Below are 23,029 nucleotides of genomic sequence, written 5' to 3'. Positions count from 1 at the left end.
ACCGTACGATCCGAGCTATGTGGACGATTCTGTGAATAGATCGTACTGTACGAATATATTCGTACTGTACGATATGTTCAGATCCAAAACCCTAGCCGTAGTTTAGTTTAAGTGATTTTGCGCCGTTCGTACTGTACGAACATTTTCGTACTGTACGATTTATTTTAAATACTTACTTAAATTAACCCGTGATTAGTGCATGAAATCCATGCCTAATTATATTTTGAATATCGTACTGTACGAACAAGATCGTACCATACGATGAACAGAGACGAAGTGTGATCGTCCCGGATATCGTCCTGGACGATCTCTTGGTTTTTGTCGCATCGTACGATACAATAGTAATCGTACCATACAATGAACAGAGACGACATCTGATCGTCCAGACCATCGTCCTGTACGAATAGTATTTTTTTGATCATACCGTACTATATTATATCGGACATTATGCATCATTTTTTAACTATTCGTACATCTTCGTACCAAGATGAAGTCTGTTTATGAATATCGTACTGTACGATGTTAAATCGTACTGTACGAACCGTAACGGCTACTTTTGAAATCAGAGGGATTTTGGAGTATGTTTTTATGTATTAATCTCGTCTTTTTCAGTAAGAATTACAGAGAGGGAGAACGGGGTTAGAGAGGGATTCCAAGGGGAGAGAGCTCTTGAGAAGTTCTTTAGGGTTTTGAAAGAGGAAGGTGAAGGTGAGCGTTGTGAGGGAGATCACACGGTTGCTCCAAATTTGCTGCATCTTGTTCCTCCTGTGGACCTAGAAGAATTTGTGGGAGGATCTCCGTGAAAAGCTCTTCTACATCCGTGACCTCGAGGTACTCTGCCTTCTCCAGGAGGGAGAAAAAGGAGAAGGTTCTCTGCCGTCGTCAGGAGGGTGAAAACAGAGTTTGGCACTCCGCCACGCCGAGTTGGTGAAAGAGAGTATTGTGAAGGCTTCTCCGCCTTGCCAAGGGGGGCTAAAGGAGAGCTATTGCTTGTAGTGAAAATCCCGGAGCGGAGGACTCTGGGGAGTGGACGTAGGTCACTGTTTGACCGAACCACTATAAAAATCTTGGTGTGTTTTTTCCTTATCTTCATTTACTTTTACTTGCACTTAATTTTTCATAATTATTGCGTGGTAAAATTTGTGAAAGAAAATTTGTTTAAGTTTTTGTTGTCAAATTTCAAAAATAACAAAAAGATTAGAACTCCTGTTTAGGGTTACATTTTATTGAGAAAAAGTTTTTCACAATTCACCCCCCTCTTGTCATTTAGTGATTTCAAAGATAATAGCATTTTCACACACTCCAACCATCATTTCAAACACTTGTTTATGATACAGATTATCCTTATCCTGACAACTTTTTATCCAAATTAGCATAAAAAAAAAATCATTTTAGATCTAGACATGCCAAGATCGAGATAACTAAATAATGCACGAATTACTTCCATTAGAAATTCAGCTAAAGCCAATGAGGTAAAAAAATCAAGACAAAGGTGAGGAACCAGCCACCAGGCATAGGTAAAACATAACTATCTCTAAACAATCACATCAAACGATATAAAATGTAGAGATGCCAAACCTATTTGAGCTCCGGGCGTGTAAGTTTGGACATTCCAAAGAACCTGATAGCATCATTCCCCATGATGCGTCCGTCTCCGTCTAATAGTCGAGGAAACAAGGGAAATCAATGGATATCCTAAGTTTTTTTCATTAGTAAAATAAAATCTAATAATCGAGAAGACGAAGAAGAAGTGACTGACCTGAATCCGCCAAGGCGAACCATTCCTGATAGATCTTCTGGTGCTCTCGAGAGCAGGAACTCGTCACGGGCAAGCCAATATCCATTGTCGCAGTAAACGTGGAGATCGAAGATTTAGAATAGATTCATGAAGATTTAGAATAGATATGTGCGAGAGAGAGAGAGAGAGAGAGAGAGAGAGAGAGAGAGAGAGAGAGAGAGAGAGAGAGAGAGCACTGCTCGCTGTCCAAAACCTAATTTGAAGGAGGGAAGAACGATGCGTCTCAGTGGTTCAACTCAAAATCAACTAAGAAGGCATCATCGCTTGAGTCGCGCGCAGGAAGGAGAAGAGGCTGGGGGCTCCGGAGACGATTCGAGAAATTTAGTTCACGCGCTGGGAATTAGGGCTTCAGCGGGGTTAAATTAATGAGGAGTTATTTGCATCGGTTAAAACCGGTGCAATTAGCAGCGGTTTTAACCGATGCTAAAACAAATTTTTAGAAGCGGTTCTAAAACCGCTGCTAACAATCGATGCAATAAGTGCAGATTTATAGTAGTGGAGGCTTTGTAGTGGATCCATCTAAATGCCCATCAAAACCATTTGCAGTAAAAAACTTTTGAATTTGAGATTTTCATAAGGGAAAGTTATCTGCAGTAAGTTGTAGATTGAGAATAGAGTTCATATTAGTCATTAAGAACTTTAATTGTGAAGGATTGTGAAGGAATGGTAATGCCTGCCATTTTTACAGTGGAGGGAACAGTAGGGGCTGAGGTAGAAGACGAAGCAGAGGATGTCATCATGATATCTGATAGTTCAAGCCGTTAGCCACAAAAAATGCTATGATACCATGTTGAACTGCAGTTTCCAAGAACCTGTAGAAAACAGAGAAAACCCGAGAAGCGGAGAAAGGAAAAACAGTGGGAAACAAAAAGTAAAGCTGTAGAAATTCTCTCTGTTATATCTTTCATTTATTGTTGTTCCTCATACATATAGCGAGAGAATACATAGAAGAAGACGGTGGCATCAAGGATTGAGATTGAACCGTTATTGATTAACGGTCAGGATTAAAAGAGTAAGCAATTCCATATGCAGAGAACGTTCTGATGCTGACAGCAAGCACATGTAGCGGCAGCAGTAAATCATATATTATCACATTTGTTTTCATCATTCTCATTAGTTGGCTATAGGGTCCAAAAAACAACACTCGATAGCTTAGGGCAATGTTGTCTTGGAGGCGAGTTCGCAAAGGTGATGACGACTCCTTATAGTGGACCTTGAGATCCATTAAGCTTGCTTGGAGGACTTGGGAAAATTTGGTGTGCAGGCATATGACCTAATAGGCTGAGTAGATATGGACTCAACCGAAATGAAATTCAGGTTTACATTTCTAGCAAAATTTTCTAAAATCATACCCCAATTTAGTTCTTCTGAATTGCTACCAAATAAATAACTTGTATTAAAATTTAAATATTATCACCTGCAATACCAGTAATGCATGCTTCAAAATAAAACATCATGATTACATTTGTTTTTCTTTCTATTCATAAGCTGCAATGCATACGTTCGAAGGCTTGAACGCCTATTTTTTACATCAGGAATGAATGCAAGAAAACAATTCGTCCAACGTAGAAGCAGCAGGAATTCAGAATTTAAAGAATTTACCTCCACCTTTCCACTAAAAAGAAAAAAAAAATTACATTCAATGCCCAAACAATAAATTTATAGAAACAAATAGAACAATCAACAAGTTGGCAATAAGCATCCCAGATCTATTAGACCCGCTGCAAATTAACCGGTTATCATGATAAGTGCAGACGGTTTGCTTCCTGCATCAAACGGCAATTTAATGTCACTGAATATGTTTAAAGCAAACTGTATAATTATGAAAAAATGCTTTATATATAGAAATTAAATGTTGAAGGCTTTTGCAAATTTGAAGAACTAAAATTAACAGGATTCATATATAACCTGGAGTTATGGAGTTGGAGTCTGCTCGATATATTACTTGAAACTAGCACACAAATGAAATTTATATTTTAGATGAAGAACCAAAATTAATTCAAATCAACGTAAAACTAGTTTCAAATTTCAAGTTGATTTAAATTTAAATATTTTGAGCGGTACTAACTGGGTTTTTTAAGTATTGTAATAATTTTTAGATATACTTTTCTTAAAAATAGTCCAAAAATCTTTTCTTGCATTTTTTATCTTTTAGTATTTGTAAAATCATAAATTTTTGGGGTGAGATTACTTTAAAGTAAATTTTTTTATGAAAAAAGTGACATGCATGTGAAACATTAAACTGCACAACTAATAGAAATATTTTCAAAATTATTGTCATATGAATGATTAAATATGTTCTTTAATAAATTAAAAATGATAAAGTTAATATTTAGTTTTATGTACATAAATATTATCGCTTAGTATTCTTCTTCTTCTTCTTTTTTCTAAAAAATGTCATTTCTCCATAGCTTATTATCAGATGGCCATTAAATCAATATTTCATTTGTTCTTATTTTATTGTTTTATGCTTTCAAAATAAGTATTTTCTAATAAATTTTGAAAGAAAAAATTATTATTATCATTACGTCGGCCCCCATAAAATTCAGAAAGAACCTCTGCCAGTGATCCTTCCACTGGCACAATAAATTCCAATTTAATTGAGCTTGTGTTGTCAAGTTAACTTGGTTTTGCTAATATAATATGTCCCATATAATAATAATAATAATAATAATAATAATAATAATAATAATAATAATAATAAGATATGCATTAATTAAAAATGAATGACTGTGATTTTTTTTAACTGAATTGTTTAATTTCTATATTCGTGCTGTAGTAAATTCCTGCTTTGTAGTGAATAAAATATAAAACATCATTTAAGTCGCAGTTATCATTTTTTTTTCTTCCATGATATATTTAATTTGTATATCACTAAATATTAATTATACTAAGCCTGAGATTTACAACTTATAAAAATCAGTTCGTATTTGGAATTTAATTTTATCTAATTACTAATAGATAACCCGACAAGATAAGAACTATTTATAATCATAAATAATAAGATATTATATATTTAAGTAAGATAATATATAAAATCTATATCACTAAAAATTAAATTAATAAGGCACAATAAAATTTATATTTTTAACGTACTGACCAGATATATGTTAAATATAATGCCAATTGTCAATTTGGATATAGCCAATTCAGTAGTTTTTGACATGTAATATTGAGGAAGCTAGACAAGCTAATACGAACAAATTTAGATGATTTATATTTCAAATCAATAAGAGAAAGGAATATTTTTCTAAAAATGATTTAAATGAAATTACGTAGTATCGAATTTAAAACAAATTTCAACGGGCCATCAACATAAATGTAACCAAGTCAAGCATTTTAGAGTGATAATTTGGTGCAGGTATCATTATTCTGAAAATTAGTTGTTAATTTATTTTAAGAAAAAAGAGTTTTTGAATTCAATAGTGAATAATCACAATAATTCATATAAACTTAATTTTTTATAATAACTCAGCAACTAATATTCAAGATAGCTACAAATTCCAAAGAAAAGAACACGTTCATAATAATATTCGACAAATTAATATAAGTTACATTATATTTATCTTAAAATAAAATTTAAACTTTAAGACTGATCATTATAACTAAATTTTAATTAGAATATGTTAAGCCTTTTTTTTTTTCAAGTGGAACGAAAAGACGACAATGGAAGAAAGTAAAATTTGTAAGATGAAACTGACCTGGCGCAGAATGTGATAACATAATCCGCGTCGGAGCAAGTAATAATACTTGTAGGGTCATCGTACGCATAACTATACGCCGTGGGGCACGCCGCCTTGAACTTTTTGGAATAAAAAGTCGGCTGGCACGTGCTCGGATTCCCAAACAACCCTCTGCAGCAATACTCATCCGTATTAAACACATCACACGCGCTCCGGCAAGCCACCGTTCTTCCTCCCACCTTCTTCGCCAGCTCAGCCGGGCAGTCCTCCCTCAAATCTCCTATACATCCTGCCTGCTCGCACTTGCCCGTCCCCCCCACCGGCCTGACTGTTACGGGCACGTTGAACCCATCTACTAGGCTCACGTCGTAGAAGTCCAAATTGCCTAGTGTGAACTCGGCGAGTGTTGACGGGGTTTCGCCGGATGAGCCGCACTTGAGAGTTGTGCCGCATGCACCGGTCTCGCACGAGCCGTTGCCGGCTTGGTCGAAATCGCAGCCAGTTCGGGCCCAGATTCGACCCGACCAGCCCACGGGAGCGGTGAAGACCACGGATTGGCCCGGACGGAGGGGGAAACCACCGCCATTGAAGTTGTTGCCTGGGGTAACGCCCGGCCATAGCGCTGTTTTGCAATTGTTCACGATTGTGAAGACCCGGGTTGAGTCTGAACGCTTCGCTGTTCCAATTAATTATATAAAAAATGAAAAAAAAAAATCAAATTCTTGTGTGCGGCTTAATTTGATCAACAAAATTAAATTTACATATAAATGTAAAACCGTTTAATTAATTTTTTTTATTCTATTCTTGGCATTGTTTACTGTGAGTTGATGAAACTGAGTCATATGGAGTAGGTCAAGGTTTTAAATTGACCTAATTTATAAAAAAAGCGGAAATTAATGATTTAACTTTCACACTTAGATAAAAACGATATCACAATTTTAAAATATATATTTAATAACCATAGCAATTCAAAATCAAAATGTGCGCATACATATCAATTAGTTTGAATCCATAGTGGGCTTTCAAGGGATTTTTTAAAATCTAAAATTTCAATTAAAAATATCATAAAAATAAATAAGAATAAACTTTCTCTTTAAAATGTTAATCTTTTTTTTTTGTCACATTCGTATTAGGCATTGATAAGCACTAAATTTATAGAATATGCACAATTAATAAAGCAGCATTTATTGGAAAGTTATCAATAGAATAACAAGTAAGAGGAAATTTTTTCATTTCAAATTTATCAATCATTTCGTGAGCAAGAAAACGTTAAAAGAAAATAAAATCAGTTTCGAAGCATTATTATTATTATTTTTTGAAAAAATGAAGTTGCTTTAAAATCTTTATTTTGATTTAAAAAATATTGATATTTAATTTTCGTTTATAAATTTTTTGTTGCTTACAAAGAAATTTTTTGTTAAAGCTGCCATAGAAATCAATAAAAAAACTATTCGAAACCAAATCTGAATGATGGATTAGCAATCTAAATTCTATGGCATTCATCTAGCATAATTGGCCAGAAAATTAGATAACAGCAAAATCAATAAAGCAAATGAGAACAATTTTGAAATTTCTTCTTTGTGATCGATCTGACAATTAACATAAATACTGAAAAAATGAAGATCGAGAAGCTATCTATTACCTGTTGAAATAAAAACGAGGAGGATGACAAACGGGAATCCAGATTTAACACCCATCTGCTCTCTCTGTCTCTCTCTCTCTCTTCTTTTCAGCTCTTGAGCATGCAAAGCAGATGAAATAATTTTATACTAATTTCCCTATTTATGCATACCAGACTTTTTTATCAGCGAAGATTTGGAAAGAGTTGGATTACGTGAAGTAAACTCATCAAATCAACTGAGCACCCTCTAGAGAGATAAAGAGAGAGAGAGAGAGAGAGAGAGAGAGAGAGAGAGAGAGAGAGAAATTCCTTTCGTTAGCGATACTACTACAGGTTCCTTTTTTAGCCGTTACCGATAATCAAAGAAGGCCGCCAACGGAGGAGACGTTATGAAGTGGACGAGGAATCCATCTGACCCAAGGAGAGTGGAAGCCCAGCCCAGTGTGCTCTTCCGTGATGGGTCCTGCACGATGGCGGTGAAAACTGGAGCGAGGGCTCCGGTCAGCTGAAGTGCCGGCGAGATAACCTCCAGCGGGGTGCTACGCAACAAGTATATTCACGACATTAGGTGACATTGCTTTTGTAATTTACAAAAATAAATTAAACTTATTTTTAATGATACCGCCGTATTACAGTTTATTTCCTGCATATGTTAAGTATCTGCAAAATTTTACTAAACTCTTCAATTATTGGATATAGTCTTTTTATGTTAAAATTTTAAACATATATTATAAATTTTACGTCATTCGCATGTAATATAAATTGTCTGTGTCCTGAAATATTTGCAGAGAAATATAAAATTAAACGTTTTAGCTTTATACGAAAATCCAGCACACAATCAAATAAGAGAGAGGGAGTAACATCAATAAAAGATACCAATATTTTTATGTGAAAAACACTGAAATAGGGGAAAACCCACGGAGTCTGGCTCAATTTGAATGAATCTACTAGTTTTTTTTTAGTTGATTACAAATGAGGCCCTTCCTAGGGGGAAGGCCTTGCTTAATGTAACAAATATACATTATATGGACTGCATTACATGGTGGAATACGAATAATCACTATTGACGTGTTCGTTTGATCGGAAGGAACATAGTTAGTGGGCGACGGAGGTAGGAAATACCTTAGTGGAGTGACGGTGGTCGAAAAGACACTAGTCGGCAGACGACAGAGATCAAAAGAACTGTAGTTGGTGGGCGACGGAGGCCGAAAAGATAATTGTCTAGCGACGGAGGTCGAAAAGACTGTTATCTAGCGATGAAGGTCATAAAGGCCATAGTTGACGGTCGACGGAGGTTTGAAGGACTGTAGTTGACGGGCGACAGAGGTTAGAAAGATCATAGTCGGCGGATGATGGAGGTTAGAAACACTACTTTCTGGTGAAGGAGATCGGAAGGACCATTTACTGTCAGGAAGTCAGATGTTGGGTAGAAATTTTGTGACGGGCTAAAGTATGACAAAGAACTGAACTCAAGAAAAATGAAATTGATCTGGACTTAAGCAAGAACTTGATTTAAATATTGAGCTGCCATGACTTGAAGTTGATTGAACTCAAAAGACTACAGGGGACATAGAACTTGAGCAAGGACTTGTGAAAGTGGACTCAAATGAACATGTTTTGAAAAATCAAAGTAATGATCACAATATAAATGTAAAAGTGTTAACCGATAATCTTGAGTATCCAAACAAGCATTAGTAAATAGAACTTGGATCTGAACTTGATCTGAGGAATGGGAAAATTTGCTTGAATGCAAATAATAAGATTTAAACTTGAACTGAATGACATTGTTTGGATTTTGAACAAAGAACTACAAGTTTAAACTTTCCTACAAGCATCAACAAACAATTATAAGTAATGACCTATGGTGAATAGAATCCCTATATCTCACTCATAAGAGCAAGTGATATGAATTTGATGAGCAAAGACAGTTACAATGGGGATATTCATAAAAGATTTACATATTAATGTAGCGAAGTCTCCATCATCAACAACAATTCAACATATAAGCAAAGATGGGAAACTCATGACATATGAAAGACACAATGAATGTGATTTATCCATAAGAAGAAAGATCAATTGGGGGATACAACAATATGCTTACAATCAATCCACAGGATCTGAAGGAAATAGCAAGAAATTATCATATTGGTTGGAATATAAATTGATAACTAATAACAATGTTGATGCTATCATTCACCTCACAAACTAGATGATGATTGACCCATAGCATTTATCATGATCATCCAAATCAAGGTAAGCATATGAACGAGATATGTAAGACGAATGAAGAACAAGCTCTCAAAGGTTATTCAAATAAAGAATGTTAAAGTTGAGATATCTCAGGCCATTCAAATGAGTGGAATGAACTCAAAACATATGATGTGACTCTATTCATAATAAGTGCTGAAAGATGTCATGTCAGATTTAAAGGTCACTTGTGAATACAAATATACACATCAAACTATTCATGAATGGTGATGAAGGAGATCCAATGAGTGCTATATCCACTTAATGGTCAATCACTGCTCACTATTAAGTAACTGCATTGATATGTTAAGAGCAAAGAGTGATGATGCTTCAATAATTGTAGACTTTTGTGATAAAAAACAGGAGTCGTGTCAGTGCAGTACAATCCAGAAAGCAACAATTAGTGCACGATAGTCCACCTGTAAAAAGCAGCGAATAATTCTATTCAGAAGCTGCTACTCCACGCCCCCGAATCCGCAACACTTGTATTTATTGCAAATTCCGTTTCATGGACTATGTTTTGATGATTGGCAAACAGTCTTGCTTTTCTTTAACTTCATGTTACTACTGACATTTCAAGATTCAAAGATCAGACGGAAATCATAATCAGCTCAAGACTAGGTAGATTAGGGTTGAGTCAGTCTGTAATTTTTTTTTCTTTCTTGCGTCAATTGTAATTTTTTGAAGTGACTGATGTTAAGTAACCCTACACACACACTTGAGAGATTTACAACTTGTCTTTTTACTCACATTGGCGAAGACGATATTTATACCATCCTGGATGATCGAATTCAAAACAAAAGATCTAATCATGATTTCTTAGTTAAGACAGCCGTAATTAACTGATCGGCGTGGACGATATGCTCAATACAGAAAGAATTTGTCGCCATGATCAATTTAGGTATTCTGTATTTTTGGTAATCGGACAGGACGATTATTTGATCGGCCTAGACGATATTGTATAATTATGCCTAAATTATCAGATCGTCCTGGACGATTGCAAGATCGGCATGGATGATTCATTAAAAAACCCTTAGTTGCTCCTGGCCAATTTCGATCGGACAGCTCAAATTCAAGGAGATGCTTTGGACGATTTTCCTCTGATTTGAACTGATCGGCCGGGATGATCAAGAAAATTTTTAATAGTCCAGTTTGCATTCAGGGCGATGCTCTGGCTGATCTCATGAGTTTTGTACTGATCGGCCAGGACGATTTCTATATTGACCTGGACGCTAAAGTCGACAACTTGCAATTAATGAGCTCCTTTGAACCTCTTCTATTTAAGAGCTCTTGTTCAATGTTTTTGAACATCCTTGGCTATTTTCTTGACCTTAGAAAACCTAAAGGAGAGAGAGAAAGGGAGAGAGAGAGAGAGGGAGGATTTTGTGAGGGGGAGCTTGTGAGGGGATTCACAAGGGTTGCTCCAAGCATTGTTCTACTTCTTCTTCCCTAGAGTCTCTTGTCCTTGGAAGGGTTGGGAGAGGTAAGTTTCAGCAAGTGATCGTGGTTCTCTGCCTACTTCAGGAGGAAGCAAAAGGAGTTGGGTTCTCTGCCTTGCCGGATGTGGCAAAAAGGAGGTGTTATTGTGAGGGCTTCTCCGCCTAGCTGTGGGGGCTAAAGGAGAGTCATGATTGTAGTGTAATACTCGAAGGGCGCCTCCGAGAGTGGACGTAGGTCAAGTTGACCGAACCACTATAAACCCTTGTGTTCTTATTTTTACTGCTTTCACATTTATTTTCTTCTGCACTTATTTTTGTGATGATTTGGTTTGTGATAATTGTTCTTTTGGTTTTAAAGAATTTTTAAATACTAATTCAGCCCCCTCTTGGTTAGCCTTGGGTCAGTTCTATAGGGCTTAACATCCCTAACAAACTTTCAAGTGGTATCAAAGAGGGATTCATAAAAACTAAGTTTAAAAACTTTTTGAATTTTGATCCATGGCTAACTTTGGGAATCCTAATACACCGGAAGGGTATTCTATTACGTGACCACCTATGTTTGATAATATCCCATTTAATTTTTGGAAAACTCGCATGTCTACGTTTTACAATATACTGATTATCGCATGCGGATGCTTGTTAAGGATGGTTACACACCTCCAACTAGTAAACTTAACGGTATTACTGTTCCACTTCCTTTTACTGAATGGACTTTAGATGATAGGGATTTGGCTCAATTAAATGCAAAATGTCTTAATTGTTTTTTCTGTGCTTTAAAATCAGAAGACTACATGCCTGTTTCCACTTGTAAAACTGGTAAAGAAATTTGTGATAAATTGTGTATCACTTATAAAGGCACTAATGAAGTTAAACAATCCCGTTTTAATATTCTCTTGCATGACAACAAACTTTTTCATATGAAATCTCATGAATCAATTTCTGAAATGTATACGAGATTTACTCAGATTGTTACTTCTTTGCATGCCTTAGGAAGAGAACTTTCAAACTATGAAAAAGTGAACAAGATTTTAAGATGCTTGCCTTTATCTTTTGATGCTAAAATCACTACAATCACTAAATCTAAAGATTTGAATACGTATTCAATTGATAACTTACTTGGCTCACTCATTGCCTTACGAGCAAGGAGTAAATCAAAGAAATCTTGATGTAGATCAAAAAATAAAGAAGAAAATGGTGGCATTGAAGGCACACAAATCAGACTCTGACTCTTCCGGATCTGAAAGCGATGAATTTGCCTTAATCACAAGGCAATTCATAAGCTTTTTAAGGAAGAAGCAAAAGCATCATTGGAGAAAAGGTAAGGATAACAAATATTCTAAAGTATCGTCTGATGTGGTTTATTATGTATGCGGGAAGCTCGGACATGTGAAAGTTGATTGCCCTACACTTAAGATGCACATAAGGAAAATAGTGAGGAGAAATCAAAGTTTAGAAAAGGCAAAAAGAGACTTCAAAAGGCATTTTGGGAGAATTTTGTATCATATTAATAGGTGACGAAACTAGAAGATGAGACAACAAACTTTTGCTTGATGGTAGACGATAATCTTGATCAAGAAGAGGTATGTGAACTTTCCTACGATCAACTCTTTGAAGTTTCTGAAAAAATTCATGCATCATATAGGAAACTTAAGAAAACTCATGCTAGCTTGAAACTGAAATTTTTGAACTTACAAAAAGAGCATGCAATTATGACTAAAGATCACTCAACAATTGATTCAAATCATATGGCTCTACTTGATGAATTTGATGAGTTAAATTCACCCCATTAAAGACATTAGCACATCTAGACCTTTAGAAATCTTTCACATGAATTTGTTTGGACCCATTAGCACTGCTAGCTTGGGAGGGAAAGTCTATGGTTTGGTAATTATTGAGAACTGCTCGAGGTTCACTTGGACTAGATTTCTTTCACATAAACATGAGTCTTTTGAGGAGTTTAGAACATTTTCTACTTAGATTCAGAAAAAGCTAGGATGTGAGATCTTGACCATCCATAGTGATCATGGGGGAGAGTTTGAGAATGAAAGATTTGGAGATTTTTGTGAGGATAAGGGGATTAGCCAAACTTCTCAGCTCCTAGGACCCCTCAGCAGAACGGGGCAGCTGAAAGGAAGAACCGGACCTTGGTGGAAGCCGCTAGAGCCATGCTTGCTGAGTATTCACTTCCAAAATACTTTTGGGCTGAAGCGGTTAACACAGCTTGTTATGTGTTGAATAGGGTGAATGTTAGAGCCAAACTAGATAAGACACCATATGAGATCCTTAAGGGTAGGACACCCAATCTTCCCACCTTCATGTCTTTGGTTGTAAGGCTTTCATTCACAAAAATGGAAAGTCTTACTTGGGAAAATTTGATCCTAAATCTGATAAAGGAGTGTTCTTGGGATATTCTAGTGTTGGGAAGTCTTTTAGGGTGTTTAACAAGAGGACTTTAATGGTGGAAGAGACTACACATATAGTATTTGATGAGTCTGATTCTAAAAATCCTAGAGTTGAGTATGATGATGATGTTGGAGAGGTTACCATTGGAGTAGAAAATTTGGAGAAGGCAGTAGGTCACCAAAACATTGAAGGAGTAGGAGATGTCACCCAAGGAGTAGAAAATATAGAGTTGGAGGAAAGGGTTGGACCTTCTCACACCTTTCCTAGAGATTGAAGATACTCTACAAGTCACCCCAAGGAATTGATCTTAAGAGACCATTCTAATGGAGTTAGGACTAGACATGAACTTAGGAAGGAGGTGAACCATTCTACCTTTATCTCAATGACTGAACCCACCAATATAAACCAAGCTCTTACTGATGAGTTTTGAATTTTAGCCATGCAAGAGGAGTTGAATCAATTTGTTAGAAATGATGTTTGGGAGCTTGTAGAAAGACCAAAGGGACAAATTGTAGTTGGAACAAAGTGGGTCTTTAAGAACAATGTAAATGATTCTGGAGTGATGGTTAGGAATAAAACAAGATTAGTGGCTAAGGGGTATAACCAAATAGAAGGGATAGACTTTGAGGAAACTTTTACCCCTGTAGCTAGATTGGAAGCCATTAGAGTGTATTCGCCTTTGCTTGTTATAAAGGATTTAAGCTTTTTCAAATGGATGTTAAGAGTGCCTTTTTAAATAAGGAAATAAAAGAGGATGTGTTTGTAGAACAACCCCTAGGTTTTGAGAGTTATCCTACTTTTTAGGGTTAAGTATAAAACAATTGGATGATGGAACCTTTCTTAATCAAACAAATACATAAAAGACATTTTGAAAAATTATGAGATGGATAAATCTAAGCCAATTAATACTCCCATAACTTCTAGTGTTCCATTGGATAAGGACCCAAGTGGTAAGTCTGTTGATCAAAAGAAGTACAGAGGCATGATTGGATCTTTACTTTACCTAACTGCGAGCCGACCTGATATAATATTTAGTGTTTGACTTTGTGCTAGATTTTAAGCTGACCCTAAGGAACCCCACCTGACTGCATTTAAAAGAATTTTTATATACCTTTTGAGGACCCAAAGCTTAGGGATTTGGTATCCTAGGTATAGCACTTCTTTTGAGATTATTGGTTTTTTCGACTCTGATTTTGCAGGATGCAAGGTGGATAGAAAAAGCACTTCAGAAACTTGTCAATTCATAGGACAATCTTTGGTCTCATGGTCTAGCAGGTAGCAAAATTCTGTTGCACTCTCCACTGCTGAAGCTGAGTACATTGCTCTTGGAAGTTGTCTGGCCCAAGTCCTTTGGTTGAAATAATAGGTATTGGATTTAGGATTACCCTTAGGCACCATCTCAATTTTTTGTGACAACACTAGTGCCATATGCATCTCTAGGAATCCTATCCAACATTCAAGGACTAAGCACATTGACATTAGGCTTCACTTCATTAGAGACCATGTGACTAAAGAAGAAATTGAGTTACATCATCTGACAACTGAAAATCAACTGGCTGACATCCTTACTAAACCACTAGCCTTCGACACTTTCAGCTCTTTAAGGACCAGATTGGGTATGATTGACATAAATGCATGAAATTGATCTTTTATTTACTTTTCTTTTTTCTCCTTGCTTTCTTTTTTTCTTTTTGTTTTACTCTTAGTTTTTGTTTGATTTGTTTTACTTTTTTTTGTTTATTTTTTTGTTTTCAAAATCATCGCTGAAATGATATCGTATGCCTTGTCCTTACTTTTGAAAATTTGTATTCAATGTTTTACATCTATTTATCTATTAGATGGTAAAAATATTTCATTGATCATGTCTCTTTCTTTAAACTATTTTAGTGGCATAGTTTTCTTTTCTAATAAACAATCTATTTCATATTAATAAATTGTGTATGAAATTAAGATATTTTCTAAAACGTGCTTAAGCAAATCTATCTTGTATTTATAATGATTAAATTCTTTTTGTCACAGTAAGATTCTTCATTACTCTTGTCTTTAGTTATGGATTATGTTTTGTGGATAGTTCTTCTCTATGTTAGAGAGAGAGCCCATATTCTCTAATATCTAGAAGATATACTCACAATAAAAAATTCTTTTTAAGAGTTGTAAAAGAGAATGGAGCTTGCAAAAATAAAAAAAATGGCCAATGATGCCAACAAAAGATGCGCAATGACGCCAAATTGAAAAAAAAATATCATAAAGCAAAAGATGCGCAAACCACCAATCAATCGACAAGAGGCATAAAATGAGCCCACTAAAAAGCAAGCTCTTCTCTTTTTTCAAATCCTTTAAAAACTTAGAATTTTTCATGTATCAAAGGCTTAAATTTGTTTGTTTTGCGATTGTGACAAATTTACTTTGGTTCGTTATTCTATGAGATATTTTTTTGTAAACCAAGTGATGAAGGGATTCTTATCTCATATCCAATTGGTTTTCTTTGAGTTAGGTCATTGATTTCAAAAGACGATTCTATCCTAAAAGAAAGTCTGAGATAACGGTAACCATGATTGGATATTCTACCATTCTTTGGATTATAGATGATGTTAACTCGTTAACTCACAAGTTTTTTAAAAAGTAAATCACATGGAATGCTACATCATATTCATGTCTTGGGTAAAAAAAAAAGGTCTTTTGATTTGCTTTATGCGTTCCCTCCTCCTTTTTGAGATGTCAAAAGGGGGAGTAGTTTAGGATGTTTGCTTACACTTTCGATTCCATATTATACACTGTTATTTTTAAAATAATTGTCGTAGTGTTTTGCCATCATAAAAAAGGGGGAGATTGTTGCAAATTCAGTTTTATGGACTATGTTTTGATGATTGACAAACACTCTTGCTTTTCTTCAACTGCCTGTTACTACTGACATTTTCAGGATTCAAAGATTGGACGGAAATCGGAATCAGCTCAAGACTGGGTAGATTAGGGTTGAGTCAGTATATAATTTTCTTTTTTCTTTCTTGAGTCAATTGTAATTATTTGAAGTGACTGATTTTAGGTAACCCTACACACACAAACACTTGAGAGATTTAGAACTTGTATTTTTACTCACATCGGCCCAGGCGATATTTATATCATCCTGGATGATCGAGTTCAAAACATAAGATCTAATCAGGATTTCTTAGTTAAGGTAGTCGTAATTAACTGATCGGCCTGGACGATACCTGTATCAGCCAGGATGATATGCTCAATACAAAAAGAAATTGCCATCATGATCAATTTAGGTATTCTGTATTTTTGGAAATCGGCCAGGATGATTATTTGATCGGCCTGGATGATATTGTATAATTATGCCTAAATTGATACGAAAATCATGGGAGTAATTAAGGATGATTGATATGATCACATCGTCTTTGACGATCGCAAGATCGGCCTAGATGATCCATTCAAAAACCCTTAGTTGCTTCTAGCCGATTTGGATCGGATAGCTCAAATTCAGGGCGATGCTCTGGAAAATTTTCCTCTGATTTAAACTGATCAACTGAGACGATCTTGAGATCATCCAGGATGATCAAGCAAATTTTTAATCATCCATTTTGCATTCAGGGCGATGCTCTAGCCGATCTCATGAGTTTTGTACTGATCGGCCAGGATGATTTCTATATCGTCCTGGACGATAAAGTCGGCAACTTGCAATTAATGAGCTTCTTTGAAGCTCTTCTATTTAAGAGCTCTTGTTCAACATTTTTTAACATCCTTGGTTGTTGTCTTGACCTAAGAAAACCTAAAGGAGAGAGAGAGAGAGAGGATCTTGTGAGGGGGAGCTTGTGAGGGGATTCACAAGGGTTGCTCTAAGCATTGTTTCACTTCTTTTTTACTAGAGTCTCTTGTCCTTGGAAGGGTTGGGAGATTTAAGTTTCAGTAAGTGATCGTCGTTCTCTGCCTACTTCAGGAGGAAGCAAAAGGAGTTGGGTTCTCTGCCTTGCCGGGTGTGGCAAAAAGGAGGTGTTGTTGTGAGGGCTTCTCCTCCTAACTGTCGGGGCTAAAGGAGAGTCACGATTATGGTGCAATACTCGGAGGGTGCCTCCGGAGAGTGGATGTAGGTCAAGTTGACCGAATCACATAAACCCATGTGTTCTTATTTTTACTGCTTCCGCATTTATTTTCTTCCGCACTTGTTTTTGTGGTGATTTAGTTTGTGATAATCGTTCTTTTGGTTTTAAAGAATTTTTAAAAACCAATTCAGCCCCCCTCTTGGTTAGCCTCGGGCCAGTTCTATAGGTCTTAACAACCCTAACGAACTTTCATGATTAGCGGATAGAAGGCATCTACGAATACTTTTAAAGTTCCCATGCACGTGCACCATAGCTTGTATACACATAGGTACACCAAAAGGGGTAAAAATAGTCATAAAACCCGCATGGACCCCGACGAGCATGTTGTGGGAACACATGTGATGTTTAGGGATGATATACAGGTCAATAAGTGAATTCAAGTTCGAACCAGATCCTTCTATACGGGTTAATAGAAGTCGACAGGATTCAAACAATCAAATAAGTATACGGTGATGGCGACCGATATATTTATTTTAATAAATTCATATTAGGCCTTCAAGACCTATAATAATATGAATTCACTAACAAATGCATAAAGCCTATGAAACCCGATCCTCTGTCGACAGCTAGACATAGTCGACAAGATTCAAGCTACTAATGAAAATGCCCTCAAACACCCCAGTGATGGCCGTGTTGAATGCAGATCTCAACCAGAGGGGTTCCCAAATATTTTCAAATGTTTCCCAAATATCCAAAATCTATTTCAAACAATTCAAAGATCCACCCAAATACCCACAAAAACCCAAAAATCTAAGAAATCCAGATCATTTCAAATTCTAAAGATATTTAAAATTAAATCAATCCATCAAACACATAAAGTAAAATCCATCCACCCTCTGCAATAGTTTGTCGAGGTGGAAAAAGTAAAATTTACTTCAGCTCACAAAAGAGCTAAATGCGTGGTCAAAAATATCATTATGATCCATTCTCAAACAGTCTCCTGCCAAAAAGGATGTGATACATGTCCTCTAACTGGCAGTTTTGCCGCCAAATGGCACCGCAGGATAAACGGTTATGACCCGGGGCCCTCTGAACTGAGTAGTTTTGCCGCCAAATGGCACCACGAAATACCAGTTATGGCCAGAGGAGATACGCTCCTTAGTGGCATCAAATCCTTGAGATATGAATCAATAGGATATGATCGATAGGGCATAAAGCCCTCTGTTAGCTAAGGTGGATTCAAATTTGTCCCCTTAGACAAACATTCCCCCCAGGTCTATAAGGTCCCCTTGGACGAAGCAACCCATGGCTGCCGACAAGGATCCTTCTTTCAGGTTGGGTCGACTACCTCCTCTGACTAAGTAGACCAGGGACCGCGATGGTCCGGGATGAAAGAACCATGGGATCTTGATCGGGTCCATCATCCATCCCCCCACTATCTGCTTTAAGTATAAGATGGTGCAGTTTCCATTCTAAATATCAAATCTCCCAACTTTTCAAATTTCTAAGCTTTAAAACTCTTCAATTCTCAACCATTTCCAACTTCTAAACCAATGCTGCTACTCTATGCCAAATACCACGTATCTCTACATATCTGATTGATGACTAGCCTTAATCAAAAGTTCTCTTTTATTATTGGGAGGGGTAATTAACTATAGGGGCTTTCGCCTATAGGAAACCATATCTCAGATCATAAAGTCCTTACAAAATGAGGGCGAAATCTTTGGGTAGTGTCTTATCTATAAACCCATCCCCCTTTCAAAATTTACCCCAGAACTTAGTTCATTAAAACTCCCTCGCTGAAAAGATAAAAGCACAATCAGTGCGGGTGGAGGCCGGGGCCGAATTTTTGGAGCTCACACTGGTGTCTACTGCTACCGGAGAGCTTCAACCAAATTCTGAATATTCTATATGGTTGTTAGTCAATCAGAATCTTACAGCTGTTCTCTACTCAATTATATCCCCCATGTTCCTTTCTTATGTGGTGAATCTGGACTTTTGTTCAGACATTTGGAAAACCATTGAACGCAGGGGCTATAGTCTAATAACCGTTCAAGGATTCTTCAACTTAAAAATGAGTTACATATGGTTTCAATGAAAGTTAAGTCTATGATGCAGTACTTATCAGAAATAAAAAGTAAAGTGGATGCCATTAGTTCTTCTAGTTTTCCTTTACCTACTGAAGACATCGTCATGTATACATTGAATGGATTATTAAAGTTTGTCAGGGATGTTAAGCCCTTATGAACAAGACCTGAGGCTAACCAAGATGGGGGTGAATTTGATATTTAAATATTCTTTAACTAAAAGAATTTTTTTTTTATATTTTGCAGCAAAAATAAAATAAATCACTAATAAAAATTTAATAAAATATTTCACCAATGTAATTAATCGTAATACAAATAAAGTGCATAAATAATAAAGGAAATAATACCCCAAATTTATAGTGGTTTGACCAACTTGAGCTATGTCCACTCCTCGGAAGCAACCTCCGGGTATTGCACTAAATCTTTAGAGACTCTCCTTTAGCCCCCACAGCTAGGCATAAAAGCCCTTATAAAATAACTTCCACATTCCCCAATTAGGTAGAGTAGCCGGGTCCTTTGACACCAAAGAGATCTTCTTCATCGCAAAACTTCCCTTAAGATGAACCTTGAATTCGATGGTACTAAGGTGCAAACTTGCCGGAGCAACCGTTTGAAATCCCCTCCACACTCCCTTGAAACCCCCTCCAAGGATCTTCTCCTTCTCTCAAACTCCACCCATTCCTCTCTCCCTTTTAAGTTTTCTCTTCAAGTTTTCTCCACAAGAATGAAGCTTCAATGGCTGCAAAAAATACTTACCAAATGCCTTGATAAAGCTTAAATAGAGGGTTTAGAAAAACCCTAAAAATTAATCTTGGCAGCAAAAATTATCCAGGATGATCGCAAGATTGTCCTGTATGATGTGCTTAAAAAGAGTACTTTAGAAAATCTTAAAAACTCTATTTCGGCACCAAATATCATCCAGGATAATTGCAGGATCATCCCGTATGATATGCTTAAAAGAGGGATTTAGAAACCCTAAAAACTTAATCTGGCATCAAATATCATTAAGTATGATATCGGGATCATTAGGACGATGTGCAAAATTTGACCTGATAGTCTAGGACAATCACCTAGACGATCATTTGGACGATATGATCAAATTTGTACTAATAATCCATGATGATATTATGGATCATCCTGGACGATTAGAAGAAAAATTAAGGTATTTCATCTAGGATGATTTAGGAAAATCAAATATGTCAGCAAACATCGTCAAAGATGATATACAAATTGTCCAGGACGATATGATTGAAAAATTTAGTGATAATTAGTCCCCTAATTACATGATCAATTTAGGCATGATTGATATTGATCGTCTAAGATGATCTAGATCATCCAGGATGATTAGAAAAAAAATTAAATCTTAAATCCTTGCCTAAATTATCATTGGCTAATGTTTTCTAGGATCATAAAGGGTCGTTCTATATGATCCAAAATTATCCAATATGATTAGTTCAAAACTTGAATTTCTGGTTATGACTAGATCTCACTCCCCTGAGTTTGTGTGTACATGGTCACCATACAAGAAAACTCCCTTATAGGACTTGACTCAAGAAATCAAAATTATATCAATGAATATTACATTCCCTTTACAACTTAACATTATTCAACTCAATCTTGAGCTCTGATTCTTTGTTTGACATTGCATGGTATTTATGAAATATTAGTATACACACAAACATATATATAATAAAAAATACTATGAGATATAAAGATGTTTGTTATCATCAAAATATAAAACTCAAGAGCTCGAGTCACAATAATCTCCCCCTTTTAATAATGGAAAACATTATTGATAAAGTTGTAAACTAAAAATATATTCTTCTAAACTCCCCCTCACGAAGATAAAAATTTAAAATAGGGGTAAACAAAACTTTCCTTCTTTTTTTTTTTTAAATTTTTTTGTTTCAAAATCAAATAAGTAAAATAAAATAAATATAAAAACAACAGTACGTTCTCCCCTTTAACATTATAAAAAAGAAGAGGAGCACAAAAAACTAAAACAATAAAAAAAATGACTAAAAAAAATATCGAACGATCCCTGATCTAGTGAAGAAGATGTTTTTAGAAGAATCAATTTGAAAATTCAAATTTTAATGAAATGAGAAAGTTATCTCTTGATTTTATTCAAAAACTTAGTAAGGAATATATTGACAAAACATAACCTAGAAATGTTAGAAATTCAAAAATTATTAATACAAACTTATGTTCTTTTAAAGGCTAAATTATTTTTTAATCCAATATCTAAATCAAGGAACAAATTAGAAAAAGAAATAGTAAACTTTTCAAAACTCATTTCATGAAATTTATCTAATAGAAGATTAACATAAAAATTGATGAATCCAACATCATAATTTGCAAACTCAAGTATCAAAGATATCAATAGTAAAAGGGTTTTCTTAAGACTTAAGAAGTACAAGAAAGGTAAGCTTACTTTTTTTGGGCTCATTTTATACCTCTTGTCAGTTGTTTGGCGCACTTTGCATATCTTTTGATTTTTGATACACTTTGTTTATATTTTTAAAATTGGCGTCATTGTGCATCTTTTAATTTTTGATACACTTTGTATATCTTTCTAAATTTGGCATCATTGGCATTTTTTTTCTTTTCCCAAATATGCTTCTTTTATGTAATTTTTAAAATACTAAAGCAAACCCATTAGATTGACAAAATTGAACTACTTAATTAAGAAAATTATAAGGTGGATTCATCAACTTGCAAAAATCCCTATACGATCAAAAAAATGAAGGGAGATGAAAAAGCTCAATTTCAAAATCCAATTTATAATATCATGAAGATTTTGAATCAAAAGTAAAATAGCCTCTTTAGGAAAAGAGATAGAGACAAAATCATGAGTGATCTTCATTTGACTGTTTTAGAGTAGTCAACCATAACTTACGTAAAAATAAAAAAAAAAGTAATTAAATTTTTCATTTAAAATAAATGATCTTTAAAAAGATATAATTTTCTAAAATTTTAACTTGGATTTAGAGAAAACTAGGATGTGAAATTATTTCAATTCAAAGTGATAATAGAGGTGAATTTTAAAATGAAAAATTTGAGAAATTTTATAAATAAAAAGGAATTGATCACAATTTTTTAGCACCTAGGACCCCTCAACAGAATGGGGTAGTCGAAAGAAAGAATAAATTATTAATTGAAGCCACTAGAGTCATATTGGCAGAATATTCACTTCCTCAATATTTTTGGCTAAAACGGTGAGTACAGCTTGTTATGTTCTAAATAGGGTGAATATTAGATCAAAATTAAATAAAACACCCTATGAGCTTCTTAGTGAAGAACACATAATTTGTCACTTTTGCATGTTTTTGGATGTAAGGTATTCATTCATAATAATGAAAAATCTCATTTAGGAAAATTTAATCCAAAATATGATGATGGAATTTTTCTTGGATACTCTAGTATTGGAAAATTATATAGAATGTTTAACAAAAAACTTTGGTAGTTATGGAGACAACACATGTTGTGTTTGATGAATATGAAATTTTGGAAGAGCAAAATTTGGAAGAGGATCATTTTAAAAATAACTCCCAATGAATAGAAAAGATTATTTTGGAAGAGAATGTGAAGAATTAATTTTAGGTGAACTTAATAAAGGTGTTAGGACTAAGCATGGACTTAGCAAAGAGGTTAACCATGCTGCCTTTATATTAATTATTGAATCCACAAATGTTAATCAAGCACTTTTGG

At 35.2% G+C, this 23,029-nt stretch overlaps 1 protein-coding gene across 1 annotated transcript in view; it reads right to left on the bottom strand.

Annotated features, from left to right (window-relative positions):
- Positions 1 to 2,534: 2,534 nt before the first annotated feature.
- Positions 2,535 to 23,029, bottom strand: part of LOC110106467 — a 42,798-nt gene continuing 22,303 nt past the window's right edge. The window contains exons 6-8 of the mRNA XM_028695958.1: positions 5,500 to 6,157; positions 3,451 to 3,564; positions 2,535 to 2,610 (exon numbers count right to left, since the gene is read on the bottom strand). Coding sequence (XP_028551791.1) covers positions 2,535 to 2,610; positions 3,451 to 3,564; positions 5,500 to 6,157 — 848 coding nt within the window. The remainder of the gene's footprint in view (positions 2,611 to 3,450; positions 3,565 to 5,499; positions 6,158 to 23,029) is intronic.

This window comes from Dendrobium catenatum, unplaced genomic scaffold (assembly GCF_001605985.2).
Source record: "Dendrobium catenatum unplaced genomic scaffold, ASM160598v2 fragScaff_scaffold_716, whole genome shotgun sequence".
In the NCBI taxonomy this organism is placed as follows: Eukaryota; Viridiplantae; Streptophyta; class Magnoliopsida; order Asparagales; family Orchidaceae; genus Dendrobium; species Dendrobium catenatum.
The sequence above is the reverse complement of the archived record's forward strand: the minus strand, read 5'-3'. Positions and strand labels throughout refer to the sequence as shown.